The following is a 26,044-nucleotide window of genomic DNA, read 5'->3' as shown; positions in this document are numbered from 1 at the left end:
CACCTCCCGAAATCGGAGGTCTCAAGGTTGGCAAGTATGGTCACAACTGCGAAAAACGTCGCAAATAGAGCAAACTCTAAACGACCTGTTTGGAGGAAGTATGAAAGAAGGAAAGGTTGTTTTAAAAATATGTCTGCCATGGTTTGATTTCAAATTTTGGGGACTTATGCAGAAAAGTTGGTTTTGCATTATAGGGCCCCATTAAGGCTATGAGGAAACACAAAAAAGGTAGGGCAACGTATTTGTAGGGGGGCGTGGCCTGAGGGCCTGCGGAGAAGCGGGGCGTGTCAGGACCGGCCTCGAGATTAGCGGCAGGTGCGTAGATGACACAGCTGTGAGTGTTTGTCTGATCAGCTCAACCACTCTACCACTCTACCAACCGAGCGGTATAGCTCGGTTGGTAGAGTGGCCGTGCCAGCAACTTGAGGGTTCCAGGTTCGATCCCAGCTTCTGCCATCCTAGTCACTGCCGTTGTGTCCTTGGGCAAGACACTTTACCCACCTGCTCCCAGTGCCACCCACATTGGTTTAAATGTAACTTAGATATTGGGTTTCACTATGTAAAGCGCTTCTCCTGGACAGTCAACACCACATCAATCATCAAGAAGGCTCAGCAGCGGCTACACTTCCTTAGAGTCCTCGGGAAGTACAACCTGAAGCCTGACCTGCTGCTGACCTTCTACCGCTCGTCCATCGAGAGCCTGCTGACCTACTGTATTACGGTATGGTACGGCAGCTGCACTGCAGCAGACAGGGAGAGGCTGCAAAGAGTGGTCAAGACGGCTCAGAAGATCATCGGCCGCCCTCTCCCCTCTCTGACGGACATCTACACCTCCCGCTGCCTCAACAGAGCCAGTGCCATCATCAAGGACAGCACCCACCCTGGCTCTGACCTGTTCCACCTGCTGCCCTCTGGGAAGCGCTACAGGTGCATTAAAACCAAAACAAACAGGCTAAAGAACAGCTTCTTCCCCAGGGCCATAACCATCCTGAACGGACTGCCCCATTGTCCCTCATAACTGCCTTCTCTTCGGTGCAATAACCCATTCCACCAACCACCCTGTTTTTGTTTTGTTTTTTCATGTTTTGTTTTTTCATGTATATATTCATTTCACACCATATTCATTGCACTTCTATATTTTTTATATAATTGCACATTGTTTTTCTAGCATGCACACATCGCACTGTATGGAATGGCCTCAATCTCGTTACCTTGCGTAATGACAATAAAGCTGATTCTGATTCTGATTCTGATTTGAGTCACTAGAGAAAAGCGCTATATAATTATAATTCACTTCACTTCCCCTGTTGCTCTGTTAAAGACAGCAGTTGGGAAGGAGAGGGGAGATCGTTGATGTTGGTTGGAGAGCAAGACGCACTGATGATGGAGAAAAAACATTTATTGAAAAATAAATCGCTGTTCAGAAACATGAACAAAGCTGTCCTGTCTGTCCTTGGTGGTCTGAAGGACCCGGAGGAGCAAGACCTCCACAGTATTATTTTCATATAGTCGTGGTATATGCATAACAATACCCACATTACGGCTGATAAAAGCAGCTTTTGTCAATGCAGAGTCTGAATGGATTGGCGTATGTGCCGGTGCAATGTTGTGGCCGGGTAAATCTATATAAGCTTATTTTCGACCGTGTGTGGTCAAAAAAATAGCGGCGACGACTTCAAGGTATATACTCAAACAGTGCACATTTTAAAAAAGATAAAATACGATACTTTTGGAGAAGACGGGGGGGTGACGGACATCTAGCAGACACCATCCATCCATCCATCCATCTTCTTCCGCTTATCCGAGGTCGGGTCGCGGGGGCAGCAGCCTAAGCAGGGAAGCCCAGACTTCCTTCTCCCCAGCCACTTCGTCCAGCTCTTCCTGTGGCACCCCGAGGCGTTCCCAGGCCAGCCGGGAGACATAGTCTTCCCAACGTGTCCTGGGTCTTCCCCGCGGCCTCCTACCGGTCGGACGTGCCCTAAACACCTCCCTAGGGAGGCGTTCGGGTGGCATCCTAACCAGATGCCCGAACCACCTCATCTGGCTCCTCTCGATGTGGAGGGGCAGCGGCTTTACTTTGAGCTCCTCCCGGATGGCAGAGCTTCTCACCCTATCTCTAAGGGAGAGCCCCGCCACCCGGTGGAGGAAACTCATTTCGGCCGCTTGTACCCGTGATCTTGTCCTTTCGGTCATAACTCAAAGCTCATGACCATAGGTGAGGATGGGAACGTAGATCGACCGGTAAATTGAGAGCTTTGCCTTCCGGCTCAGCTCCTTCTTCACCACAACGGATCGATACAGCGTCCGCATTACTGAAGACGCCGCACCGATCCGCCTGTCGATCTCACGATCCACTCTTCCCTCACTCGTGAACAAGACTCCGAGGTACTTGAACTCCTCCACTTGGGGAAAGATCTCCTCCCCAACCCGGAGATGGCACTCCACCCTTTTCCGGGCGAGAACCATGGACTCGGACTTGGAGGTGCTGATTCTCATCCCAGTCGCTTCACACTCAGCTGCGAACCGATCCAGTGAGAGCTGAAGATCCTGGCCAGATGAAGCCATCAGGACCACATCATCTGCAAAAAGCAGAGACCTAATCCTGCAGCCACCAAACCAGATCCCCTCAACGCCTTGACTGCGCCTAGAAATTCTGTCCATAAAAGTTATGAACAGAATCGGTGACAAAGGGCAGCCTTGGCGGAGTCCAACCCTCACTGGAAACGTGTCCGACTTACTACCGGCAATGCGGACCAAGATCTGGCACTGATCATACAGGGAGCGGACTGCCACAATCAGACAGTCCGATACCCCATACTCTCTGAGCACTCCCCACAGGACTTCCCGAGGGACACGGTCGAATGCCTTCTCCAAGTCCACAAAGCACATGTACACTGGTTGGGCAAACTCCCATGCACCCTCAAGGACCCTGCCGAGAGTATAGAGCTGGTCCACAGTTCCACGACCAGGACGAAAACCACACTGTTCCTCCTGAATCCGAGGTTCGAATATCCGGCGTAGCCTCCTCTCCAGTACACCTGAATAGACCTTACCGGGAAGGCTGAGGAGTGTGATCCCACGATAGTTAGAACACACCCTCCGGTTCCCCTTCTTAAAGAGAGGAACCACCACCCCGGTCTGCCAATCCAGAGGTACCGCCCCCGATGGTTTGTTTTTTTTTTTTTTGGTTTTTTTCTTAGTGTGTCTGCAAGATCTCCTCTCTGAGCTGATCTTGCAGACACACTAAGAATAAAAAAAGAGTTATAAAAGACTGTGGAGAAAAAAAAATGTACGCACAATTTACACCACAGCATATCCGATACTTATCTTGTCAATTATTATCTGGACTATGAGGAAGTGTTTCAAATGTAAATTAAAATCATCATACAGTGGAAGCTCGATTTACGAACCCCCTAATTGTGATGGGACCAGACTTTTTTTTAGAAAAATATGCAAGAGCGCACAATGAAGGAAAAGACTACCTCTCCCTCAGCGGCACAAGATCACACCACACACCCCCGAAACCCTTTCCCACCCTTCCTTTTCTCCCTCTTTCTGCTCCTTTCTAGTCAGCTCCTTCTTTGCCATCGTTAATGTACCGTATTTTCCGCACCATAAGGCGCCCTGGGTTATAAGCCGCGCCTTCAATGAACGGCATATTTCAAAACTTTGTCCACCTATAAGCCGCCCCGTGTTATAAGCCGCATCTAACTGCGCTAAAGGAATGTCAAAAAAACAGTCAAATAGGTCAGTCAAACTTTAATAATATATTAAAAACCAGCGTGATGTGGGCGCGCATGGAGTCGTATATCAACATGGACGGAGCTGCGTGAAAAAAGCCACCCGGCCTCTTCGCGTAAACTTAAACTTACCTTAACCACTCGCTCATCTTTTCTTCATCCATCCCTTCGAGTTAGCTTTTATGATGACGCCGGCTGGAAAGGTCTCTTTTGGCAAGGTCTTCCTTTTGAATATCACCATGGGTGGAAGTTTCTGGCCATTAGCATGGCAAGCTAGAACCACAGTGAAGGATGACTTCTCATTCCCTGTGGTGCGAATATTCACCGTACGTGCTCCCGTTGTATCCACAGTGCGGTTCACAGGAATATCAAAAGTCAGTGGAACCTCGTCCATGTTGATAATGTTCTCTGGCCGGATCTTTTTTTCAGCTATCTTGTTTTTACAATATGCACGGAAAGTAGCCAGCTTTTCTTGAAAGTCTTTAGGCAGTTCCTGTGAAATAGTAATCCGTGTGCGGATGGAGAGATTGCGTCTTTTCATGAACCGGATCCCTGTCGCTTAGTAGGAGCCATTTTGTGGTCTTTACAGATGTAAACACACAAAGGAAATGAAACGTACGGTGATATCCGCGCGCTTTTTCTTCTTCTACGCGGGCGGGTGGTTGCTTACAGTAGAAGAAGAAGCGCTTCCTGTTCTATGGGGGCGGGTGCTTACCTTGGCGGTTGCTTGCGTAGAAGAAGAAGCACTTCCTCTTCTACGGGGAAAAAAGATGGCGGCTGTTTACCGTAGTTGCGAGACCGAAACTTTATGAAAATGAATCTTAATATTAATCCATATATAAAGCGCACCGGGTTAAAAGCCGCACTGTCAGCTTTTGAGTAAATTTGTGGTTTTTAGGTGCGGCTAATAGTGCGGAAAATACGGTAAGTGGATTTTACTTTTTTAAATGTTTATTATTAGAGACGTCCGATAATACCGGCCTGCCGATAAATGCGTTAAAATGTAATATCGGAAATGATCGGTATCGTTTTTTTATTATCAGTATCGTTTTTTTAATTGTTTTAATTTTTTTTTATTTAATCAACATAAAAAACACAAGATACACTTACAATTAGTGCATCAACCCCAAAAAACTCCCTCCCCCATTTACACTCATTCACACTCATTCACACAAAAGGGTTGTTTCTTTCTGTTATTAATATTCTGGTTCCTACATTATATATCAATATATATCAATACAGTCTGCAAGGGATACAGTCCGTAAGCACACATGATTGCGCGTGCTGCTGGTCTACTAATAGTACTAACCTTTAACAGTTAATTTTACTAAATTTCATTAATTACTAGTTTCTATGTAACTGTTTTTACTTTCTTTTTTATTCAAGAAAATGTTTTTAATTTATTTATCTTATTTTATTTTATCAATTTTTTTAAAAGTACCTTATCTTCACCATACCCGGTTGTCCAAATTAGGCATAAAGTTAATTCCACGACTGTATATATCGGTTGATATCGGTATCGGTAATTAAAGAGTTGGACAATATCGGAATATCGGATATCGGCAAAAAGCCACTATCGGACATCCCTATTTATTATTGTAGCAATATGGTTGTTAAAGTTAAGGATTTTTGTGATTCCTGATCGTTTGTGATGGCACCAAAGGGCAGCGCATACAGAGAACAGTACAGCTTGTTGTTGTTGTTGTTTAGGCTTGTTAATAAAGAGAATAATCAACCATGGATGACAAAAGGATTAAAAAATGCTTGTAAGAAGAAGAATACACTATATAGGAAATGTATAGCACAAAGAACTACAGAGGCAGAAATTAAGTACAAAAAGTATAAAAACAAGTTAACATACATACTACGATTATGTAGAAAAGAATATTACAGTGAATTATTGGACAAGAACAAAACTAATATGAGAGCAACATGGGGCATCCTCAATAGCATTATTAAAAATGGCACTAAGAGGGACTACTCTCAATACTTCTTAGACGGAAATAAAAAGTTGAAAGTTTCAATAATTATTTTGTAAATATTGGACCAAAATTGGAAGAAAGGATTCCAGACCCAGTTTCAATTGAGGACTATAATGATACCATAGAGCGAAATCCCAACTCCATGTTCCTCAGTAATGTGACACAGGAGGAAATAGTTACAATCGTGAAAAAATGTAAATCCAAGACTTCGACTGATTGTAATGAAATTGATATGGAAACGATAAAAAAGGTTATTGAAGAGATCTCAGGACCATTAATGTATATTAGTAACCTATCATTTCAAACATATATATATAGGATAGTCGAACCTCGGATTCAGGAGGAACAGTGTGGTTTTCGTCCTGGTCGTGGAACTGTGGACCAGCTCTATACTCTCCGCAGGGTCCTTGAGGGTGCATGGGAGTTTGCCCAACCAGTCTACATGTGTTTTGTGGACTTGGAGAAGGCATTCGACCGTGTCCCTCGGGAAGTCCTGTGGGGAGTGCTCAGAGAGTACGGGGTATCGGACTGTCTGATTGTGGCAGTCCGCTCCCTGTATGATCAGTGCCAGAGCTTGGTCCGCATTGCCGGTAGTAAGTCGGACACGTTTCCAGTGAGGGTTGGACTCCGCCAAGGCTGCCCTTTGTCACCGATTCTGTTCATAACTTTTATGGACAGAATTTCTAGGCGCAGTCAAGGCGTTGAGGGGATCTGGACTGGTGGCTGCAGGATTAGGTCTCTGCTTTTTGCAGATGATGTGGTCCTGATGGCTTCATCTGGCCAGGATCTTCAGCTCTCACTGGATCGGTTCGCAGCCGAGTGTGAAGCGACTGGGATGAGAATCAGCACCTCCAAGTCCGAGTCCATGGTTCTCGCCCGGAAAAGGGTGGAGTGCCATCTCCGGGTTGGGGAGGAGATCTTGCCCCAAGTGGAGGAGTTCAAGTACCTCGGAGTCTTGTTCTCGAGTGAGGGAAGAGTGGATCGTGAAATCGACAGGCGGATCGGTGCGGCGTCTTCAGTATTGCAGACGCTGTATCGATCCGTTGTGGTGAAGAAGGAGCTGAGCCGGAAGGCAAAGCTCTCAATTTACCGGTCGATCTACGTTCCCATCCTCACCTATGGTCATGAGCTTTGGGTTATGACCGAAAGGACAAGATCACGGGTACAAGCGGCTGAAATGAGTTTCCTCCGCCGGGTGGCGAGGCTCTCCCTTAGAGATAGGGTGAGAAGCTCTGCCATCCGGGAGGAGCTCAAAGTAAAGCCGCTGCTCCTCCACATCGAGAGGAGCCAGATGAGGTGGTTCGGGCATCTGGTCAGGATGCCACCCGAACGCCTCCCTAGGGAGGTGTTTAGGGCACGTCCGACCGGTAGGAGGCCGCGGGGAAGACCCAGGACACGTTGGGAAGACTATGTCTCCCGGCTGGCCTGGGAACGCCTCGGGGTCCCCCGGGAGGAGCTGGATGAAGTGGCTGGGGAGAGGGAAGTCTGGGCTTCCCTCCTTAGGCTGCTGCCCCCTGCGACCCGACCTCGGATAAGCGGAAGAAGATGGATGGATGGATGGATCATTTCAAACAGGTAAATTTCCAAACAAAATGAAAATAGCTAAAGTTGCACCAATTTACAAGACTGGCGACAAACATCAATTTACAAACTATAAACCTGTTTCCTTACTTCCACAATTTTCTAAAATCATTGAAAAACTGTTCAATAACAGATTAGAGAGTTTCATAAATAAAAATAGAATACTCGAAGAAAATCAATATGGATACAGAGCTAATGTTTCAACTTTGATGGCTTTAATTGAAATTACAGAAGAAATTACCAATGCTATAGATAATAAAAAATGTGCGGCAGCAGTTTTTATGGATCTAACTAAAGCATTTGACACAATTAATCACAATATTTTAATCAAAAAACTAGAACGATATGGCATCAGAGGGTTAGTCTTAAACTGGATAAGAAGTTATCTAATGAACAGGAAACAATACGTGAAACTAGGCGAACACACCTCTACAACGCTAAATATATCCTGTGGTGTACCTCAGGGATCAATACTAGGACCTAAATTATTCAATCTCTATATAAATGACATTTGTAAAGTTACAAAAGATTTAAAGTTAGTATTATTTGCGGATGATACAACAGCGTTTTGTTCAGGAGAGAACACACAGAAGATACTACAAATAATAACAGAAGAAATGAACAAATTAAAAAGATGGTTTGACAAAAACAGACTATCGTTGAATCTCAGTAGAACTAAAATAATGCTATTTGGTAACAGTAGAAGAGAAAGTCAAACACAAATACAAATAGACGGAATAGAAATTGAAAGAGTAAATGAAACCAAATTTCTTGGTATAATGATTGATGATAAATTGAACTGGAAATCTCACGTAAAAAATATACAACATAAAGTAGCAAGAAACACGTCAATAATGAATAAAGCAAAACATGTTCTAGACAAAAAATCACTTCATATTCTCTACTGCTCACTAGTGTTACCATATCTGAGTTACTGTGCAGAAATATGGGGAAATAATTACAAAAGTACACTTCATTCATTAACGGTGTTACAAAAAAGATCAGTTAGAATCATACATAATGTTGGATATAGAGAACACACAAATCCTTTATTTATTGAATCAAAGATTCTGAAATTCTACGACATAGTGAATTTGCAAACAGCTAAAATTATACACAAAGCAAACTATAACCTGCTACCCAAGAATATACAACAATTCTTCTCAAAAAAAGAGGAGAAATATAATCTTAGAGAGAAATGTAATTTAAAACATTTGTATGCACGTACAACACGTAAGACCTTCAGTATATCAGTATGTGGAATTAAATTATGGAATGGATTAAGCAAAGCAATCAAACAATGTACTAATATGATTCACTTCAAGAAACTCTTCAAACTTAAAGTGTTTACAAAGTACAAAGAAGAAGAACCATGATAAACATTCTGAATTTATTTAACTCATCCATTCTTTCATTCTTTCATTCACAAAATAATCTTACTTATCTCAACATATGAAATGTAACTTACTTCACCAATTATCATTTATTTACTTATTTTATTGTGATTACTTATGGAGTATATTGTGAATAAATTGAGAACAGGAAGTGAACAAAAGTTTTAGCAACTGTTATGTAAAAGAAAAGGGGTAGGATTAAATAAGCTCTGCTTCTTCCTACTCCTTTTCGAACATGTTGAAAAGAGAAACTGGAGATTGTGATGTATCATGTTGTATACTTGCATGTTCGAAATTAACTCAAACTCAAACTCAACTCAATATATCACCCCCTCGTTATGTTTGTTTGATATACAGTACTGTATAGTATGTTCAAAGTGTACAAACCTTCACTAAAATATGGACTTTTGTTGCCGCTGGGACCCGTTATTCATATTTTCATTGCTTCTTGTGAAAAAATGTCGATGATGGTTGTATCCTGTTGCCTGGTTCCTGTTTTCCCTGCATTTCCTTCTTGACATTAAAGTCATGTTTTCCTGCGCTACGCCTGCCATCTCTGCATCTTGGGGTCCAATACCAACAGAACCTGACAGTTCCACTCTCATTTCATGATCTTGCACATACAATGTTTACAGTTCTAACTGGAGAGGAACAAGGTTTACTTGAATCGATGAGTCAGCAACCTCACCTTCCGTTTAGCCCGTAGTTGTCCATGATAGTTGTCAGATGAATCCCCGGGGATCTCGCCTCCCCACAGAGTCACGCCCACGATAGAGTAAGTGATGCCCATCACCACGAGTGGCAGCACATACACCAGCACGGTCACGATGATGTGGTACCTTCAGGAACAATGAGGTATGTCACATTTGTGAGGGACAACAAAATTCCTAAATGCAGTTATGCCAACACTGCTCACATGACGGGGTCGTCTGCCATGCGGGGCCACGCCACGTAGCACAAGGTCCGGCGAGGCAGAACTCGGATTTTGGAGAAGTAGCAGAGGGGAAAGGCCAGGACCACGGCCAGACTCCAGATGCAGGCAATGACTCCGGTGGTGGCCTTAGCTGACAGACGAGGCTTCAAAGGATGGATAATGGCCATGTACCTACAGGAGGGATCAAAGGTCAGTCCATTTGGTGATAAATAGGCTTCCCAACGTAATGTATGTCACTAAAGTCATTGCCCTTCACATTTTAGCAAGCATTTTATTATATACAGTACCGTATTTTCCGCACTATAAGGCGCACCTAAAAACCACAAATTTTCTCAAAAGCTGACAGTGCGCCTTATAACCCGGTGCGCTTTATATATGGATAAATATTAAGATTCATTTTCATAAAGTTTCGGTCTCGCAACTTCGGTAAACAGCCGCCATCTTTTTTCCCGGTAGAACAGGAAGCGCTTCTTCTTCTACGCAAGCAACCGCCAAGGTAAGCACCCGCCCCCATAGAACAGGAAGCGCTTCTTCTTCTACTGTAAGCAACCACCCGCCCGCGTAGAAGAAGAAAAAAAGCGCGCGGATATACCGTACGTTTCATTTCCTTTGTGTGTTTACATCTGTAAAGACCACAAAATGGCTCCTACCAAGTGACAGGGATCCGGTTCATGAAAAGACGCAATCTCTCCATCCGCACACGGATTAGTATTTCACAGCAACTGATATTCCTGTGAACCGCACTGTGGATACAACGGGAGCACGTACGGTGAATATTCGCACCACAGGGAATGAGAAGTCATCCTTCACTGTGGTTCTAGCTTGCCATGCTAATGGCCAGAAACTTCCACCCATGGTGATATTCAAAAGGAAGACCTTGCCAAAAGAGACCTTTCCAGCCGGCGTCATCATAAAAGCTAACTCGAAGGAATGGATGAAGAAAAGATGAGCGAGTGGTTAAGGTAAGTTTAAGTTTACGCGAAGAGGCCGGGTGGCTTTTTTCACGCAGCTTCGTCCATGTTGATATACGATTCCATGCGCGCCCACATCACGCTGGTTTTAATATATTATTAAAGTTTGACTGACCTATTTGACTGTTTTTTTGACATTCCTTTAGCGCAGTTAGATGCGGCTTACAACACGGGGCGGCTTATAGGTGGACAAAGTTTTGAAATATGCCGTTCATTGAAGGCGCGGCTTATAACCCAGGGCGCCTTATGGTGCGGAAAATACGGTATATCCATCCATCCATCCATCCATTTTCTACCGCTTATTCCCTTCGGGGTCGCGGGGGGCGCTGGAGCCTATCTCAGCTACAATCGGGCGGAAGGCGGGGTACACCCTGGACAAGTCGCCACCTCATCGCAGAGCCAAGACAGATAGACAGACAACATTCACACTCACATTCACACACTCGGGCCAATTTTTTAGGCTTTTAATTTTTTGCAGCTCCAGACAATTTATTTTTTTTGTTCTTTTGGTCCAATATGGCTCTTTCAACATTTTGGGTTGCAGACCAAAGGGCTAGCAGCTAATTGTGTGTCATCATACACAGTGTGGAGCCGCTCCCCTAAGTTATTTATAACCACCTCCATTACTGCAAATAAACTGCATTACCTTGTATCTTAAGTATTGAGGACGAGGCTAAATATGTTACACATTGAGACCGAGCCGGTAGCAGGCATGCTAATAGCTATGCTATTCACTGAGGTAGATAGATGCAACACCAAGAAACAAGTATTTCATCAACTTTAAGAAGTGTAGATGGAACCAGCGGAAAGTACCGGTAAGCAGATAGTAACATGAAATTAACTTGTCGATTATTAAGAGTCTAGAGCATACTTGCCAACCCTCCCGGATTTTCCGGGAGACTCCCGAAATTCAGCGCCTCTCCCGAAAACCTCCCGGGACGAATTTTCTCCGGAAAATCTCCCGAAATTCATGCGGACCTGAGTGACGTGTCGACAGACTGTTTTCACGTCCGTAAAGCAGTTCGTCTGCCGTAAACAGCAATGTTGTGACACTCTTAAACAGGACAATACTGCCATCTACTGTACATGCATATGTGACAATAACATCTCGGCCTTTTAGAGAGGGCAGTGCACAACTGCGCACACAACAAGGAGACGAAGCAGAATGCATCATCAGAGAGGGTGTTCAGCATGGTTAGAAAAATAGTGACAGAGAATAGAACAAGGATGGACAATTCAACCCTTAACTCAACAATGAGTAGATGAGTGTTATGTGTGTGTATATGTGCAAATAAATGAACACTGAAATTCAAATATTTTTCTTATTTATATATATATATACATATAATAAAATAAATATATATATATATTTATATAGCTAGAATTCACTGAAAGTCAAGTATTTCTTATATATATATATATGTATATATATATATACAGGTAAAAGCCAGTAAATTAGAATATTTTGAAAAACTTGATTTATTTCAGTAATTGCATTCAAAAGGTGTAACTTGTACATTATATTTATTCATTGCACACAGACTGATGCATTCAAATGTTTATTTCATTTAATTTTGATGATTTGAAGTGGCAACAAATGAAAATCCAAAATTCCGTGTGTCACAAAATTAGAATATTACTTAAGGCTAATACAAAAAAGGGATTTTTAGAAATGTTGGCCAACTGAAAAGTATGAAAATGAAAATATATGAGCATGTACAATACTCAATACTTGGTTGGAGCTCCTTTTGCCTCAATTACTGCGTTAATGCGGCGTGGCATGGAGTCGATGAGTTTCTGGCACTGCTCAGGTGTTATGAGAGCCCAGGTTGCTCTGATAGTGGCCTTCAACTCTTCTGCGTTTTTGGGTCTGGCATTCTGCATCTTCCTTTTCACAATACCCCACAGATTTTCTATGGGGCTAAGGTCAGGGGAGTTGGCGGGCCAATTTAGAACAGAAATACCATGGTCCGTAAACCAGGCACGGGTAGATTTTGCGCTGTGTGCAGGCGCCAAGTCCTGTTGGAACTTGAAATCTCCATCTTCATAGAGCAGGTCAGCAGCAGGAAGCATGAAGTGCTCTAAAACTTGCTGGTAGACGGCTGCGTTGACCCTGGATCTCAGGAAACAGAGTGGACCGACACCAGCAGATGACATGGCACCCCAAACTATCACTGATGGTGGAAACTTTACACTAGACTTCAGGCAACGTGGATCCTGTGCCTCTCCTGTCTTCCTCCAGACTCTGGGACCTCGATTTCCAAAGGAAATGCAAAATTTGCTTTCGTCAGAAAACATGACTTTGGACCACTCAGCAGCAGTCCAGCTCTTTTTTTCCTTAGCCCAGGTGAGACGCTTTGCGCGCTGTTTCTTGGTCAACAGTGGCTTGACACGAGGTATGCGGCAGTTGAAACCCATGTCTTTCAAGCGTCTCTTGGTGGTGGATCTTGAAGCACTAACTCCAGCAGCTGTCCACTCCTTCTGAATCTCCCCCACATTTTTGAATGGGTTTTTTTTCACAATCTTGACCAGGGCGCGGTGATCCCTATCGCTTGTACACTTTTTCTGACCACAGTTTTTCCTTCCCTTTGCCTCTCCATTAATGTGTTTGGACACAGAGCTCTGAGAACAGCCAGCCTCTTCAGCAATAACCTTTTGTGTCTTTCCCTCCTTGTGCAATGTGTCGATGGTTGCCTTTTGGACAGCTGTCAAATCTGAAGTTTTCCCCATGTTTGTGTAGGCTTCAGAACTGGACTGAGAGACCATTTAAAGCCCTTTGCAGGTGTTTTGAGTTAATCAGCTGATTAGTTTGTGGCACCAGGTGTCTTCAAAATTTAACCCTTACACAATATTCTAATTTTGTGACACACGGAATTTTGGATTTTCATATTGTTGCCACTTCAAATCATCAAAATTAAATGAAATAAACATTTGAATGCATCAGTCTGTGTGCAATGAATAAATATAATGTACAAGTTACACCTTTTGAATGCAATTACTGAAATAAATCAAGTTTTTCAAAATATTCTAATTTACTGGCTTTTACCTGTATATATATATATATATATATATATATATATATATATATATATATATATATATATATATATATATGAAATACTTGACTTGGTAAATTCTAGCTGTAAATATACTCCTACCCTCTTAACCACGCCCCCAACCACGCCCCCCCAGGACCACTCCCCCCCCCCCCCCCACCATCTCCCGAAATCGGAGGTCTCAAGGTTGGCAAGTATGGTCTAGAGAGAGAATAGTATCAAAAAACTGTTGGTGTGTCAGCATTGCCACAATTCGTAATCGACATGTAAGAGGAGGGCGGATTGATCCAAAAATTGGCGGTGTCGGCAACAAGGGTAGTATCAGTAATAGTATATTTGTATTTTCTTAATCTTTACTCAGGGAATAATTCTCTGGACACTGAAAGAATTTGAGGACAAAAACCAGAGGATTTAAATGTGTAGTAGTTTGTAGTCTTTACTTTTGTTTAAGTCATTGCGTACTATTGACTTTGTTCTCGCTCAAAAAATTGTATGTAATAAAAGAGAATAAGGAACTAGTTTACATGTTATGTTGATATTGTTAAACTGTCAATAGCACTCACCATAAATACATGAAAACATTTCCAGATAATGCATGCATTGGCCGATCTAACTCATTGATGATCGCTATCAAAATCGGCAGCATAAAACCCAAATTGGAACATCCCTAAAAAATACTAATAGTATTTGCTGAAGTACTAAAACTAGTGTCTAGTGAAAATAAATCTGGCCGTATGGATCAACATGGCAAATGAAATTCAGGTCAGGTATGTTATGTTATAGTTACAGTGACATTTCCATGTGTACAATGGATGCTGAGAGTTAAAGAGCAGCACGGCTGGAGGCACAAACATTGACCTTGTCCTTCAAAACGATGAATGAAACGTGGAAACATTTGAGAGTAGAATGTAGAATAGAATCACATAGAAATTATCGTCATTGCACTTAAAAGGAATTTGTTTTTAGTACAACTTGTCCAGACAGTTTCAGGGGTATACAGAACAGGAATACTTATGGGTCAGCGCCCCATAGAAGAGGTAGTAAGAAAAGGTAAACATGGGGGCAGGAAGAGGAGGAAAAAAGCAACCCCTAAACTAAACTCCTATTGGGGAGGGTGGGGTGGCAGTTTGAGACCTCATCATGGCGCCGATCACGGCGGCCTTGGTGCTCTCGTGCGCTCTGTTTTGTTTGTATTTGTGCGTAAATTGAGTGTCCCTACGGACTTATTACCGGTCATCTTAGCGTCAGCTGCGGATTTGGTCCATTCTTTGATCAAAAAGAGGGAAACCGCACCGAAGAGGAAAACGAACGGGCCAGGATTAGCATCGACTGCAGCGCATCGTACGTGCTGCTGAGAAGGTGATTGGCTGCAAGCTCCCATCCCTCCAGGACCTGTTCTCCTCCAGGACCAGGAGGCGTGTGGGTTGGATCACAGCTGACTCTTCTCACCCTGGACACAAACTATTCTCCTTCTCCCCTCAGGCAGGAGCCTACGATCCATCCAGACCCACACCTCCCGCCACCTGAACGTTTTTTCCCCCTCGGCCATCAGGCACATGAACAATAACAAGATCTGATAGCTCAGTTACAGCTCTTTTTTATTACCAAATATGTGTTATATGTGTTTTATGTTGCACGATTGCACCAAGAAAAATTCCTAGTTTGTGAACCCGTTCTCAAACAATGGCAATAAAAACTTTTCTGATTCTGATTGTGAGCAGCAATAAGCACATATAAGCACATACTTACGACACACAAAATCTCCAGCATGGATGGGTGTTTTGTCCATAAGCCTGGAAGACCCTCTGTTCGGCATCACGGAACAGAGTCAATATCCCAAGTGTCTTGAAAGCTTCTCCGAGATATTATCCAGTTTGCAATTTAGTACAGAAACCACAACAGTCTGAGTGCCCACCGCTCTGCCCACCATTCAATTATTTATGGAAGCTTTGGGGTACCATGAAGGGCTGCCAGCATCTTCCGAGTTAGTCGATACACCAGGGCATCGCTTATTACAACCAGCAGATGTTCTGTTGTCAAGGTTCCGAATAAGTAGATGTCTTTAGCTGAACGAATCACCAAGTACATGACACGCCAAGAGTCAATTGTGTCTCTATCAACAAACGTTTCGTCAGGACAGACAGGTTCCCTCTAACAAAAGATCTTGTCAATTTCGTTGATAGGACAGTTGATCAATTCCATTGTGTGGTAGTCTTAGGTTCCGGTGTACTTTTGTCTCTGTCCTTGCACCTGTTCCCACTCTCTCTCTCCCCCACAGTGGGGCGTGCAGCTGGCTCGAATCAGCAGGGTACACCTGAGCGTAATTAAGGGTTGCACTACTGAACCCTGCTGGTGCAGCATTTGGGTACCACAGCCACGTTTTCCTTGACCTCACTGGAGAGAGTCCTTGTTTTGACATGCTTGGCTTCCCAGGTCTGCCCAGTATTATCTAGCCTTGCCTAGCGTCCTTATTTCTGTACTCTTGACGGGGACGAATTTAATCACCTCCCTCTGGCATTTTGAGTACATACTGTAGTTATGCCGTTCCGAGTTGACAAACGCACCTGCCGTTTTTCAGGGATTCATTAATTATATTTTTAGGGACAAGACAGGGCCTTTCGTTTTCGTTTACCTGGATGATATTTTGATATATTCCTCAACTTTTGACGAACACGTTCAACAAGTCCGATTAGTCCTCCAACGTTTACTGGAAAAGAAGCTATTTGTCAAGGCTGAGAAGTATTCGTTTCATTCGGCATCTATCCCCTTTTTGGGTTTTATTGTGGAGGAGGGTAAACTTAGGCCCGATCCCGCTAAAGTCAAAGCGGTGGTAGATAGGCCTCCACCAGTTTCCAAGAAGCACCTTCAAAGGTTCCTGGGCTTCTCAAATGTTTACCGTCGGTTTATTCAGAATTTTAGCGACGTTACTTAGCCGCTGACTACGCTGACTTCCACTAAGGTCCTGATTAATGGGACGTCTGAAGATTATTAAACTGAAAATGTTGTTTACGTCAGCACCTGTTCTTTGACTCTGACCGTTCCCTACAATTTTTCGTTGAGGCGGACGCTTCTGACACAGGCGTAGGGGCCGTGCTCTCCCAGCAACTCTCCACCGACCAGAGGCTACACCCCTGCGCTTTCTTCTCACGTTGCCTATCTCCTGCTGAGAGGAACTACGACATTGGGAACAGGGAGCTTATTGCTGTCATCCTGGCTCTTCAGGAATGGAGGTATTGGCTGGAAGTATTCACAGACCATAAGAACTTGACGTATCTACGAACCGCACAGAGACTAAACCCCCGCCAGGCCAGGTGGGCATTGTTCCTGACACGGTTAAACTTTGTAATCACTTTCCGTCCTGGTTCTCAAAATGTGAAGCCTGATGCCTCCACTCCCCTCTCTTGGAGAAGAATTCACCGGAACCCACACCATCGGGGGACTTCAGTGGGACATTGAGAGGCAAGTCTTGGAGGCTCTCAAGTCTGACCAATCTTCTCGGGGCTATCTGCCAGGTCGGCTGTTCGTGGTGCCCCGGCTTCGGTCCAGCGTTCTGGACTGGGCACATGGGTCCAAGATCGCCTGTCACCCAGGCATGAATTACACCAGTTTCCTCCTCTCCCAGCGTTTTTGGTGGCCCTCTCTTAGAACAGATACTAAGGCTTTTGTGGCAGCCTGTTCGATCTGTGCTCGGAACAATGCATCCCACCAGGCCCCAGCAGGACTTTTACATCCATTGCCCATTCCCTCCCACATACATAGCCTTGGATTTTGTCACGGGGCTTCCCCCTTCCAAGGGCAAGGACACTATCTTGACCATCATGGACCGGTTTTCAAAGATTGCTCATTTTGTAGCCCTCCACAAGCTGCCTTCGGGGGGGCGGCGTGGCGAAGTTGGGAGAGTGGCCGTGCCAGCAATCTGAGGGTTACTGGTTCAATCCCCACCTTCTACCATCCTATCCACGTCCGTTGTGTCCTTGAGTTGAGTGTCCAAATCTTTTAACTCTGGGGCCGCATTGAGGGCCAAAAGCCGACTGCATGTAAAGTAACTATATATATATATATATATATATATATATATATATATATATATATATATATATATATATATATATATACCAGTGACTGGTGAGGCACTGACTTCATCACAGTCAGATTTACAAACATATGAACCCTAAAGAGTATCTTATTCACCATTTGATTGGCAGCAGTTAACGGGTTATGTTTAAAAGTGTCATGACTAGGACTATGGCTTGGTTTGTTCTCCCGAGGTGCAAGTGAATTGGACTGGTCAAGGCTTGAAGGTGGGTACATGATTTATTTAAACTATCAAAAAAAGGAATAAACGAAAAGCGCGCACAGGGGCGGAGGTACAAAAACTAGACTATAAACACAAAACTTGTGCATTGGCAGAAACTATGAACAATTAAACAAAACACTAACTGTGGCTTAATAAACAAAAACTTACTTGGCATGGACATGAAGTGCGCAGAGGTGGACAGAGTGTGACAGGGGGCATAAATGCGGGGATGTCGTCAGGACGAACAACAGAAAATGAAAAGCTTAAATAACACAGACATGATTAACGAAAACAGGTGCGTGACTCAAAACGTGAAACAGGTGCGTGACGTGACAGGTGAAAACACCAGGAGGCGGGATTACTGCGAGCATCAGCCAGTGCGTCTTCGCAGCAGTTTTATGATTGCTCAGCACAAGAAATATGTTACACACATACAGTTGTTGACGAAATACACTGTACATTATATACTTCAGCTAACTAAACTATGGAAATGTGAAAGCACTTTTATTATTTTAATATTGCTGATTTTGGCATACAGCTTAAGAAAACTCAAAAATCCCATCTAAAAAAATTAGAATATTTCTTCAGACCAAGTAAAAAAAAAAAGATTTATAACAGCAAAACAAAATGAAACATTTGAAAATGTCAATTAATGCACTTAGTACGTTGTTGGGAATCCTTTTGCATGGATTACTGCATCAATGCGGCGTGGCATGGAGGCAATCAGCCTGTGGCATTGCTGAGGTTGCCCATTGCCCAGGATGCTCTATGGAGATGTTGATTTCATTTTCCAGCATGTTCTGGCACCTGCCCACAGTGTCAAAACCACCAGTAACTGGTGTACTGACCATGGCATTACTGTCCTCGATTGGCCTGCCAACTCCCCTGACCTGAACACCATAGAGAATTTGTGGGGTATTGTGAAGAAGAAGCTGTAAGACACCAGACCCAATAATGCAAATGAGCTAAAGGCCGCTATTGAAGCATCCTGGGCAATGGGCAACCTCAGCAATGCCACAGGCTGATTGCCTCCATGCCACGCCGCATTGATGCAGTAATCCATGCAAAAGGATTCCCAACCAAGTACTGAGTGCATTAATTGACATTTTCAAATGTTTGATTTTGTTTTGCTGTTATAAATCTTTTTTTTTTACTTTGTCTGAGGAAATATTCTAATTTATATTTTTTGAGATGGGATTTTTGAGTTTTCTTAAGCTGTATGCCATAATCAGCAATATTAAAATAATAAAAGGCCTGCAATATTTCAGTTGATGTGTAATGAGTCCAGAATGTATGACATTTTCATGTTTTTAGTTGCATTACAGAAAATAAAGGACTTTATCACAAATTCTAATTTTCTGAGACAGTCCTGTATATATATATATATATATATATATATATATACCTGAGAAATAACAGCTACCAACCACTCACGAAACCCAACACAACACTCCAATACGTGCACCATGACAGCAACCACCCGCCCACCACCACGAAAAGAATACCTACCGGAATTAATAAAAGGCTATCGATGCTGTCATCTAGCAAAGCTGAATTTGACCAAGCAACCCCCCCGTACCAAAAAGCCCTTGATGAAAGCGGATACAATTTCACCCTCACCTATGAACCCACGCCAGGAAACCAACCGAAAAAGAACAGAAAACGAAACGACATCATCTGGTGCTTCACAGAGAGTAAATAGGACAACTAAAAAGGAAGATTACCTCCAAATTATTTGAGACAACCTAAAATCGTCAGCCCAAAGGTTGGGTCTTGAGCGTCGTTGGGTCTTCCAACAGGACAATGACCCCAAACACACGTCAAAAGTGGTAAAGGAATGGCTACATCAGGCTAGAATGAAGGTTTTAGAATGGCCTTCCCAAAGACCTGACTTAAATGTGTAGATAATGCTGAAGAAAAAAGTCCATGTCAGAAAACTTACACATTTAGCTGAACTGCACCAATTTTGTCAAGAGGAGTGTTCAAAAATTCAACCAGAAGCTTATCAGAAGCTTGTGGATGGCTACCAAAAGAGCCTTATTGCAGTGAAACTTGCCAAGGGACATGTAAGCAAATATTAACATTGCTGTATGTATACTTTTGACCCAGCACATTTGGTCACATTTTCAGTAGACCCATAATAAATACATAAAAGAACCAAACTTGGATGTTTTTTGTGACAAACAAGTATGTGCTCCAATCACTCTATCACAAAAAAATAAGAGTTGTAGAAAACTCAAGACAGCTATGACATTATGTTCTTTACAAGTGACCACGACTGTATATGTCCATCCATCCAGCCATCTTCTTCCGCTTATCCGAGGTCGGGTTGCGGGGGCAGCAGCCCAAGCAGGGAAGCCCAAACTTCCCTCTCCCCAGCCACTTCGTCCAGCTCTTCCTGTGGGACCCCGAGGCGTTCCCAGGCCAGCCGGGAGACAGTCTTCCCAACGTGTCCTGGGTCTTCCCCGCGGCCTCCTACCGGTCGGACGTGCCCTAAACACCTCCCTAGGGAAGCGTTCGGGTGGCATCCTGACCAGATGCCCGAACCAACTCATCTGGCTCCTCTCGATGTGGAGGAGCAGCGGCTTTACTTTGAGCTCCCCCCGGATGACAGAGCTTCTCACCCTATCTCTAAGGGAGATCCCCGCCACCCGCCGGAGGAAACTCATTTCGGCCGCTTGTACCCATGATCTTGTCCTTTCGGTCATAACCCAAAGCTCATGACCATAGGTGAGGATGGGAACGTAGATCGACCGGTAAATTGAGAGCTTTGCCTTCCGGCTCAGCTCCTTCTTCACCACAACGGATCGATACAGCGTCCGCATTACTGAAGACGCCGCACCGATCCGCCTGTCGATCTCACGATCCACTCTTCCCTCACTCGTGAACAAGACTCCGAGGTACTTGAACTCCTCCACTTGGGGCAAGATCTCCTCCCCAACCCGGAGATGGCACTCCACCCTTTTCCGGGCGAGAACCATGGACTTGGAGGTGCTGATTCTCATCCCAGTCGCTTCACACTCAGCTGCGAACCGATCCAGTGAGAGCTGAAGATCCTGGCCAGATGAAGCCATCAGGACCACATCATCTGCAAAAAGCAGAGACCTAATCCTGCAGTCACCAAACCAGATCCCCTCAACGCCTTGACTGCGCCTAGAAATTCTGTCCATAAAAGTTTTGAACAGAATCGGTGACAAAGGGCAGCCTTGGCGGAGTCCAACCCTCACTGGAAACGTGTCCGACTTACTACCGGCAATGCGGACCAAGCTCTGGCACTGATCATACAGGGAGCGGACTGCCACAATCAGACAGTCCGATACCCCATACTCTCTGAGCACTCCCCACAGGACTTCCCGAGGGACACGGTTGAATGCCTTCTCCAAGTCCACAAAACACATGTAGACTGGTTGGGCAAACTCCCATGCACCCTCAAGGACCCTGCCGATAGTATAGAGCTGGTCCACAGTTCCACGACCAGGACGAAAACCACACTGTTCCTCCTGAATCCGAGGTTCGGCTATCCGGCGTAGCCTCCTCTCCAGTACACCTGAATAGACCTTACCGGGAAGGCTGAGGAGTGTGATCCCACGATAGTTAGAACACACACTCCGGTTCCCCTTCTTAAAGTGAGGAACCACCACCCCGGTCTGCCAATCCAGAGGTACCGCCCCCGATGTCCACGCGATGCTGCAGAGTCTTGTCAACCTAGAGCCTTAAGGAACTCCGGGCGGATCTCATCTACCCTTGGGGCCTTGCCACCGAGGAGCTTTTTAACTACCTCAGCAACCTCAGCCCCGGAAATAGGAGAGCCCACCACAGACTCCCCAGGCACTGCTTCCTCATAGGAAGACGTGTTGGTGGGATTGAGGAGGTCTTCGAAGTATATGTATATGTGTACATATAATATTAATATAATGGATATATAATTAACATAATTGGATATTAAGCATATGTGAAAAGTTTGACTCCTATCTTGTGTACTTCCATGACGACCTCCTGAAAGTTTTGTAATTAATCAGAAATATCAAGCAGCTAAAATGCGCCAAACATGAATAAGTGTGGACAGTGTTTTGCATTTTCCCATCAAGCTTTGTAATGGATTTAAATGGGTGTAATTTTGAATTTTTTATATTAAATTTAAGTTTTTTATAAGATCTACAAAGTTCAGTGATATTTTGTTTTGGTTATAGTTTTTTTTCTTCTGTCTTTTACACCATGACTAGGGAAGGTTGTTTGCATTGTGGGGACCCATCGTTTTTTTTTTCTTATAACTGTACAGTCTATTATAGGTCTGTTCTCGCACGGGTTGTACCGAAAACCAAATTCCTTGCATTTTTGAAGTGCAATATCAATAATGTTCTATTCTATTCCATGCAATATAGATTGCAGAACTGTGATAAACACTGATGATGCTACAACCACCATGCTTGTGGACTGGAGGCAAGACACAAGTATGTGTGTTGCCAGTTATGTCGGCAATAATAGCTGTGTGTGATAGGACAGATTCTATGCAGCATGCGTTACGTGCACAGGTGGGTAGTAACGCGCTACATTTACTCCGTTACATCTACTTGAGTAACTTTTGGGATAAATTGTACTTCTAAGAGTAGTTTTAATGCAACATACTTTTACTTTTACTTGAGTATATTTATAGAGAAGAAACGCTACTTTTACTCCGCTACTTTTATCTACATTCAGCTCGCTACTCGCTACTAATTTTTATCGATCTCTTAATGCACGCTTTGTTTGTTTTGGTCTGTCATAGTGCCTGCGTTTCAACAAATACAGTCACTGGTGACGTTCACTCCGTTCCACCAATCAGATGCAGTCACTGGTGACGTTGGACCAATCAAACAGAGCCAGGCGGTCACATGACCTGACTTAAACAAGTTGAAAAACTTATTGGGGTGTTACCATTTAGTGGTCAATTGTACGGAATATATACTGTACTGTGCAATCTACTAATAAAAGTTTCAATCAATCAATCAAAAGTGTGAAGGAAAAAAGACCCTTTTTTATTTCAATCGTACATCCTGTCAAGAGCCTAAAGACTGACTGCACAGTTCCTGTCTTCACAATAAAAGTGCCGCTCCATCGCGCCTGCGCTTTCAAAACAAGAGTCTCCGAAAGCCAGCGCAAACAAGCTAGCAAGCTACGGAGTTTGCCGCCAATGTATTTCTTGTAAAGTGTATAAAAACGAATATGGAAGCTGGACAAATAAGGTGCCAAAAACCAACCACTTTCATGTGGTATTAGACAGAAAGGAGGAACTTTTTTTCTCCTCCATTTGAAAACGTGGACGTTATCATCACTACTGTCTGATTACAATCAACGCAAGTCATCAGAATCAGGTAATACACCAACTTATATTCTTGTCTTCATGAAAGAAAGGAATCTATATGTGTTAAACATGCATGTATATTCATTAAAACACCTTTAACATGTAAACAAAAACGGCAAAATAAATAAATATAAATTATATACTGTATATATATATGTGTGTGTATATATATGTATATGTATATGTATATATATATGTATATATGTATATACACATATATATATATATATATATATATATATATATATATATGATATGTGTGTGTATGTTACTCATCAGTTACTCAGTACTTGAGTAGTTTTTTCACAACATACTTTTTACTTTTACTCAAGTAAATATTTGGGTGACTACTCCTTACTTTTACTTGAGTTATAAATCTCTAAAGTAACAGTACTCTTACTTGAGTACAATTTCTGGCTACTCTACCCACCTCTGGTTACGTGTGATAGGACAGATTCTATACAGCAGGGGTATACATTAAAGCTGACCCTCTGTTGTTTGATGCAACAATCGGACCATGACCCATGGTCTGTGTTCAGTTACTGTTGGGTAAAATACCCCCTTAAGGTGCTAAATGCTCCAGTTGCTGCTGATGCAAGCTGACACGTTTTAATCGAGTCTTCATCACAGGCCCCTGACCTGCTTTCACCTGACTGTCTGGAGCACAATTACGATCCGTCCATTAATTAGCAATTAGGCAATCACGACGGTGCTTGCAGATGAAAAAGCCGAGTTAGTTAGGTGTTTTGCATCATGAAAGCAGCAATCTAAATTGACGAGCTCGATGTAGGTCGGTACGTACAAACACAAACTCGCGCGGACAAGTTGGACGGATTGTGGGATCGGTTGCCGAGGCGGATGAATTAGACTCATCATGCTTTAAACTCCTGCGATGAGGTGGACATTCTACCCTTGTCCAGGGTGTACCCCGCCTTCCGCCCGATTGTAGCTGAGTTAGGCTCCAACGGCCCCCGCGACCCCCAAAGGGAATAAGCGGTAGAAAATGGATGGATGGATGGATGTTTTAAACTCCACCTTGTAGCCTGTCCCGCCTGAAGCAACACGCGGGGCTTTCGGAAAAAAACAGCTTGTTTGAAAACTTGCCACTGTGCCGTGACAGTAACAACTCACAAGCACTTCATCATTGCCTGCTGTTTAACTACAGGAGCAGCAGTTACCTTGGATGAGGCTTCCAGCACCAAACAAACACTTCTGCCAATACAATAAAACATGGGGGGGGGGGCAAACTTTTTCCACTGAGGGCAGCACACTGAAAAATCGCAGAATGCAGGGCCATTTTCATTATTTTCATTATCAAAACACACACACATATATATATAAATATATACAGTATATACAGGTAAAAGCCAGTAAATTAGAATATTTTGAAAAACTTGATTTATTTCAGTAATTGCATTCAAAAGGTGTAACTTGTACATTATATTTATTCATTGCACACAGACTGATGCATTCAAATGTTTATTTCATTTAATTTTGATGATTTGAAGTGGCAACAAATGAAAATCCAAAATTCCGTGTGTCACAAAATTAGAATATTACTTAAGGCTAATACAAAAAAGGGATTTTTAGAAATGTTGGTCAACTGAAAAGTATGAAAATGAAAAATATGAGCATGTACAATACTCAATAGTTGGTTGGAGCTCCCTTTACCTCAATTACTGCGTTAATGCGGCGTGGCATGGAGTCGATGAGTTTCTGGCACTGCTCAGGTGTTATGAGAGCCCAGGTTGCTCTGATAGTGGCCTTCAACTCTTCTGCGTTTTTGGGTCTGGCATTCTGCATCTTCCTTTTCACAATACCCCACAGATTTTCTATGGGGCTAAGGTCAGGGGAGTTGGCGGGCCAATTTAGAACAGAAATACCATGGTCCGTAAACCAGGCACGGGTAGATTTTGCGCTGTGTGCAGGCGCCAAGTCCTGTTGGAACTTGAAATCTCCATCTCCATAGAGCAGGTCAGCAGCAGGAAGCATGAAGTGCTCTAAAACTTGCTGGTAGACGGCTGCGTTGACCCTGGATCTCAGGAAACAGAGTGGACCGACACCAGCAGATGACATGGCACCCCAAACCATCACCCAACCATGCAAATTTTGCATTTCCTTTGGAAATCGAGGTCCCAGAGTCTGGAGGAAGACAGGAGAGGCACAGGATCCACGTTGCCTGAAGTCTAGTGTAAAGTTTCCACCATCAGTGATGGTTTGGGGTGCCATGTCATCTGCTGGTGTCGGTCCACTCTGTTTCCTGAGATCCAGGGTCAACGCAGCCGTCTACCAGCAAGTTTTAGAGCACTTCATGCTTCCTGCTGCTGACCTGCTCTATGGAGATGGAGATTTCAAGTTCCAACAGGACTTGGCGCCTGCACACAGCGCAAAATCTACCCGTGCCTGGTTTACGGACCATGGTATTTCTGTTCTAAATTGGCCCGCCAACTCCCCTGACCTTAGCCCCATAGAAAATCTGTGGGGTATTGTGAAAAGGAAGATGCAGAATGCCAGACCCAAAAACGCAGAAGAGTTGAAGGCCACTATCAGAGCAACCTGGGCTCTCATAACACCTGAGCAGTGCCAGAAACTCATCGACTCCATGCCACGCCGCATTAACGCAGTAATTGAGGCAAAAGGAGCTCCAACCAAGTATTGAGTATTGTACATGCTCATATTTTTCATTTTCATACTTTTCAGTTGGCCAACATTTCTAAAAATCCCTTTTTTGTATTAGCCTTACACAAT

At 43.6% G+C, this 26,044-nt stretch overlaps 1 protein-coding gene across 2 annotated transcripts in view; it reads right to left on the bottom strand.

Moving 5' to 3' along the window:
* Positions 1 to 26,044, bottom strand: part of tacr3a (tachykinin receptor 3a) — a 167,369-nt gene that overhangs the window by 104,638 nt on the left and 36,687 nt on the right. For both annotated transcript variants that reach the window (XM_072916437.1, XM_061987757.2), the window contains exons 2-3: positions 9,614 to 9,802; positions 9,386 to 9,536 (exon numbers count right to left, since the gene is read on the bottom strand). In XM_072916437.1, the coding sequence (XP_072772538.1) occupies positions 9,386 to 9,536; positions 9,614 to 9,802 (340 nt within the window). The remainder of the gene's footprint in view (positions 1 to 9,385; positions 9,537 to 9,613; positions 9,803 to 26,044) is intronic.

This window comes from Nerophis lumbriciformis, linkage group LG27 (assembly GCF_033978685.3).
Source record: "Nerophis lumbriciformis linkage group LG27, RoL_Nlum_v2.1, whole genome shotgun sequence".
In the NCBI taxonomy this organism is placed as follows: domain Eukaryota; kingdom Metazoa; phylum Chordata; class Actinopteri; order Syngnathiformes; family Syngnathidae; genus Nerophis; species Nerophis lumbriciformis.
This window is presented reverse-complemented; position numbering and strand designations above follow the sequence as displayed.